The sequence below is a fragment of the Serinus canaria genome, chromosome 9 (genome assembly GCF_022539315.1).
Source record: "Serinus canaria isolate serCan28SL12 chromosome 9, serCan2020, whole genome shotgun sequence".
NCBI lineage: Eukaryota > Metazoa > Chordata > Aves > Passeriformes > Fringillidae > Serinus > Serinus canaria.
The window spans coordinates 4,681,219-4,687,218 of record NC_066323.1 but is presented as its reverse complement, the minus strand read 5'-3'; the positions used below and the strand labels follow the sequence as shown (position 1 = coordinate 4,687,218).

The following is a 6,000-nucleotide window of genomic DNA, read 5'->3' as shown; positions in this document are numbered from 1 at the left end:
TGCTCTGTGATTTGAAGAGCAAGGCAAAACACTTCTTGGTAAATACCCCTAACTAGCCTTGAAAACAAAACATTCCTGACTCCAGGGAACATGTGGTAATCTTGTCTACAGAGAATGCAAACTAAAGTGGGAGAAAACAAAAACGAGATGTCTATTGCAGCACAGTCAGGCTAAATAAAATCTACAAAACATTCTTTTCTTGAGCAGTATTTCTAAGACTGCTTTGCAGTGGTTACCTCCCGTGGGAACTTCCATAGGGCACAGAGAGGATCAGACCTTTATGTGGTTACATCAGTGGCAGCCAAACAAGTTGTGTGCTAGATTATTAATAGATGTATTTCTCTCCAGATTTCAAACTAGTCCTGGGGTTTCCTGTGGGAATTTTAAGTAATGGTGGGAGAAAAACATGGGCTGAAACTCAGAGATGCAAGTAGCCTTGTTGATTCAGCATTTCTTACTGCCAGGTGGATATTTCGTGTTTCTTCTCCCAGAGAAAAGACTTGCAATATGAAGAAATTATGTCCCATCCAAAAAGCAGCAGTTTAAAATTCGGATTCTTACCAAACCATCTCAGCAGGGTGATCTTACCACAAGTTAAAACAAGAAAATAAAGTAATTTTTTAAAAATTCTTGTTTTGGAAGTGTGTTTCTCTCCCAGGTCACATAACAGCCCGTTGTATTTGGTGTAAATTTTGGGGGTTTTTTTAAACATCAAACTTGTTCTTTTTTTCTACAGCAGTCTGCAGTAGGAGCTGTGCAGGGCTTTTCCTGTACCAAACCTGGATGAAAGCAAATACTTCAACTTTTTTAACATTCAAACTAATTAGGACAGAGAAAAAAAATTACATGTAAAAGATTGTGGCTGTAAGATCTTCTTTGAAAGAGAGGAAGCTGAGTGCTTCAAAGCTTGCTTTTGTTCTGGAGGGGGGTGTGTGCAGATTTTGTAGAGATTAAACTGGCAGCTATCTGTTCTTCAGCAGGTGAATGTGGTTAGACAGTACCTGGGTGACTCTGCTCACTCTGTGTCAGCATCTTGAACTCTTTGTAGCAGGTTACACTGCACTAGTGGGACTGGCAGAATTCACACTGCACAGTGGGCGTGTGTAGAAAAGCCCTATGCAACAGGACACCTCTCCTTCTTCCTAGTATTTGGTACCTGGACATAAAATAAAAGGTCCCAGCTGACAGTTTTCCTAGTGGCAGTGTTCCTACAGGTTAAATATATGTGTTCATTTTGCCTCCCAACTCCATTGCCTTTTCTGAGAAAGTTGTACAAAAGGCCTTGCTGGTTGTCCAGTTTCTGAGCTCAAAGGGGAAAAAAACCTCCTCTACTTTTCCTTTTAAAAGGTCAGTCTGAACACTGTGGTCCTTTGGCTGCCCTTCTGCCACCCCTGGTGCACCATCCAGGGCATGGGAACAAGTATGCACTACAAATAGTGAGCAGGTCATGTGTGGGGAGCAGGTCATGACCATTTCAAAGTTGAGGAGTGCCTTGAATCCCAATAGTGTTTGCTAAGAGAAACAGATTTCTAATTGAGTCAGAGCAAAATTTTAAAAATAAACATTAAAATAAAAGTCCTGCATAGCTAAAGGGGAAAAATTCTGTCTCCTTCTACCATAAGGAGACAGAAGGATTAGATCATTATTCAATTTCATAGTATTTTAATCATGTAAAAGAATCTCTGGGGTTGGAAAAAAGTGTCATTAACCTACTGTTCTTGCCTAGTGTTTCAAATCCTTCCCAGTTCTGCAGGTAAACATAGGACAAGCCAAAAAACACCATTATATTCCTTTAAGAATATTCCTGTTTCCAACTATCTTTGCAGGCCTTGGGAACTTTTCTTAATTCGGAAGTAGAAAGATTTTGCTTTGCAGTGGAACAAGAGAAATAATCTGCATTTTTGATACTTTTCCACCAAAAAGCATCGCCTGTGTAGTATTGCCCTCTGCTGGCACCAGTCTGAGGAGCTTTGTAGGTCCCCTAGTGGAACATGAGGGTTGTTCCCTTCCAAGGTGTCTTTCAGAGGATCTAAACGTTTGTTCATGGCTGTGATCCTTAAAGTGCTCATAGTTTAATTTTATTTTTCCACAGAAAATCTTCTGTGGGCAGCTTTTTGTTTTACTCCACCTTTAAAAACATAAGAGGTTCTTGATAAAATATAATTTTCCAGCGAATATTGTAAGAATCATGTAGGACCTGCCCTTTGAATGCAGCTGTATTATACATCAATGTGGTAGAATATGATATGCTCTGAAGTAACAGAAATTTCTTTTCTTCTTTTCCCCCTACTAGTGTCACCTGATTCACTACCTGAGACTCAGCCATCACTTGATAGTTCTGAATTATTTGATTTGCACCTTTGACAAGCTGAAGTCTGTCTCCTCTGAAGACATTAAAATCACGGATGCTGTTTTTGATGGTGTGGAAGTGAGAGTGTTTGAACCTCCTGCCAAGGGAGATGAAAGCCTCAAGCGCAGCGTTGTTTACATCCACGGAGGGGGCTGGGCCTTGGCAAGTGCAAGTAGGTGTCTGACAGTAATTAAATAGGATTTCAGTCTGCTTTTCTCCTAGCAGGAAAAGCCACAAGCTCTTTTTCCTGCCAGGAATGGCAGTTTTGCTAAGATATACCTGAATTCAGTAGTGACTGTCTCCACTCTGGTGGATCAAGTCTAAGGAGAGAGGGAGAAAAATATTATGAACACACAGCAGAAGTGCATATCTTATCTGCATGTGAGCTGTAAAAGGACCAAAAGGTTAATTTTATTACATCATAAGAGGGAAAAATAGCTTATTGATTAAATTTCTGTGATGCCAGGGTGGGATGCTCAGGCCAGTCCTCTACTTTCTGAGGTAATGTGCAAAAATCAGTTCTTTGGGATCAGGTTCCAGTGGCTACATAAAAGGAAATTACGTGGGTTTGCCCCATTTTCAGAGAATAATTAGCAGAAGACTGAGCTGATCTGCACTGCATGCAACAGCCTTGCTAATGTTTGGTTCTTAAATAACACCTACCTGGGAATACACACTGCTGAGCAGAGGCAGGAGGAGTGTCAGGGAAAACAGGTAGAGGTTTGTTCCTCTTTGGGTTGTTCTTTAGGGACTACAACCATCACTAGCATAATTACCTTGAAATGTAATGCTGTTTACTCCATTAACTTGGGAACCACAGACATGATCAGGGGAAGTGAGGTATAGCTATAGGCAGTGATAAGGTGATCACTGATTGATTCCACATTGTACAGGAGGAAAACAGCCTTGGGAGACAAAGGGCTTGTGGCTCCTGTGGCTGCTCTGAGATCCAGATCTGAGAAAAGTCTTCTCCTTCCCTATTGATCCCAGGACATCCTGTAGTCCATAAAGCCCTGATTCTGCAGCTTCCTCTACAGACAAAGAACGTTAGTGAATTTTTACAAAATGATGCAAAACACAGACTGTACTGATTGCATTTGGACTCTGGATGTACAAGTCTAAATTATTTGAGTGATATTTAGGTTCCTAAATAACTTTAAAATGTGGCCTTCACATGCCTTTGGAAATTCCAGTCTCTTTGTCCTGTAGCAGTTAAACATTTTACTCCTCTTCCTACAGAGGAATTGTGCTTTGAGATATAGATTTTCTTAGACCTGCCTAAAGGATATTTGTTAACCTTCTGCCTGCATCATTTGTTCTGTAATAGTTTGCATATGACTCTTGTGCAAAAGTTTATATTAAATTGCTGCACTTTGTCAGGATGATTATAGCTTGGCTTTGTTAGATGTATCCCTGAGTCCAAGGTACAGAAGTTAATGGCACAATTGCTACACCTAAATACTAATTTCTAAGAGTGGATACTTTGGAAAACGTTTCATGTCCTAGTAAATTTTATAGTACTGGGAACCAACAATTAAGTCTGGAAAGGAACAAAATTAAAGATAATCAGTCCTCTGATAAATAGGATAGCTGTGATTAGTCCTCCCTTAAATGAGTAACTCAGCTGACATTAATAGGGCAACTCATTTGAATTAAAGCAATGCATGCTATAATAAATGAACCACAAGCAGTAACTCTTACAGCAGTAACCCTCTCTGGATGTAAATGCCCCCAAACCACTATGTGGCTTAGATTTTGGCCAACTGAGAAAATCTTGATAGGTCTTGAAATGACATGTCTGAAGTCACCAACAAACAGATGAGGAAAGGCATTGGACTGCAGGATTCTGAAATTCTGATGAATTACGTTCCTTCTGCTGTAGTATGGATTTGGCACTTGAGCAGTTGTGGGCTGATCTCATTTATCATTTACTTTGGTAGTAAAATCTGATGGACTCTATCTGTGTGATAGCTGTATGTTTTCTGAGAAAGCTTAATGACAGCTTTGTGACTATTGACTCACATGTCCCTAACACCATGTCCTTCCCTTCCAGGAACAAGCCTTTACAACAATCTCTGCAGAATCATGGCTGAATCTCTGAATGCTGTTGTTGTCTCTGTTGAGTGAGTAATCTAAAACTGATCAAGTAGTTTTAAGGTATTAGAAATCTATGACATAGTTCTTTCAGTTTCTCCTTCCATAGTGGCTTCTCTATAAAGCTGTAACTTGGACAGTAATTTTCTATACTAGCCTGATACCTTTATCCTTTTAAAATTAAAACAATTTGGAGTGGTATCAGAAATTCATTTGGTTTTCTAATTATTTTAGAATACACTGTGAGGTCTGGCAATTTCCTGCTGCTCTTGCAATCTCCCACTGTTCCAGTCCTATCTTTTAAGCCTTGTGCTTCCCTCAAGAGCAGAAGACTGCCAGACAACAGAGAAGCAGGGCTGCTTTTTGAACATGTTGAACAATTCCAAGGCAAACAAACCTCTTGATTAGCTAAATACATTACCTAGACGACTCCAGCTTGATTGGTACTGTTCCCATCTTTATTGTCAGCTTCAATATTTTCTTTTTTAAACCCAACCACTTGATAAAATTACTCAAGTTTCCCACCTGCAGTTCATTACATACCAAGCTTTGGGATCTAATTGCAACTTAATTATATGGAGTTGATGTTACTTATTTAATGCTTATTATAGTGTACTTTAAACTATTGGGGGGGTGGGTTTATTTTTTCTTACTGTTTTGGTTTTTTATTCTTGGAAACAAGGAAAGCCACAAAAGAAGCTGTTGGTTATTCTAGACAAGCAGCAATCACAATATTGAAAAGTTCCTTATTATTCCTTTTCTGATTTATGCTGGTGTCATTCTGTCTATTGCTCTGAGTTACTATTACCTCTTTTCCTTAATCATTACATCCTTCAGTCAAGGGGGTGTGTATTCAATTAGCCAAGTCTAATTAGATTCCTCATTGGTCTAATTGCACATCTCCCTTTCACAATCTATGCACAGTTTACGGTTATGCTGTTTTGCAAGGAGCTCCCAAAGGATACCCTCAGATTCCTGCATATACGAGATACAGATTGCTTTCTGACAGCAGGTCACAACTGGAGCTTGAAAGTTGTAATCTGAAGTTAAAAATTTATTCTGCATATCAAACTTCTTCAGCTTACAATCTAAAGATGTTTTGAGTCAGAGAACTGAATTTTGGTTGGCTAAGCTCTATTGAGAAACTGTAAAATCTGTAGTTTGAAAAGCTGAAAACTTTGCTGTGTACCATAAGGCCCAATAACAACTCTTGGATGTCAGATTATTCAGTAAATACAAACAGATTTCTCCTGCATTGTTATTTAGAAGCTGAGGAAGCATCATGTTTGGGATTCAGCTGCTGGCTCTTCCTGGCAGACTGTTTGCTTTCTGTGCCTCCATCCCCCACCTGCCCAATGGGTGTATTTCTGCTCCTCTCCTTGATACAGGAAAGGAATTATTGCATCTGTTGCATTGGAGAAAATTGGCATTGCTTAATTTCTTGGCTGTTGTTCATTTCATGGCACAGAGGGATAGCAAGGTTTATTCTCTCCTGACATCAGTAAAAATTTGGGAAGCAGAAGTGCCTAGGTGTTTGGCTCAGCCAAACAGGAGCG

At 39.6% G+C, this 6,000-nt stretch overlaps 1 protein-coding gene across 2 annotated transcripts in view; it reads left to right on the top strand.

Moving 5' to 3' along the window:
• The window catches only part of NCEH1 (neutral cholesterol ester hydrolase 1), a 19,655-nt gene that overhangs the window by 6,968 nt on the left and 6,687 nt on the right, over nucleotides 1-6,000 (top strand). For both annotated transcript variants that reach the window (XM_030227120.2, XM_050977959.1), the window contains exons 2-3: nucleotides 2,294-2,522; nucleotides 4,404-4,473. In XM_030227120.2, the coding sequence (XP_030082980.2) occupies nucleotides 2,294-2,522; nucleotides 4,404-4,473 (299 nt within the window). The remainder of the gene's footprint in view (nucleotides 1-2,293; nucleotides 2,523-4,403; nucleotides 4,474-6,000) is intronic.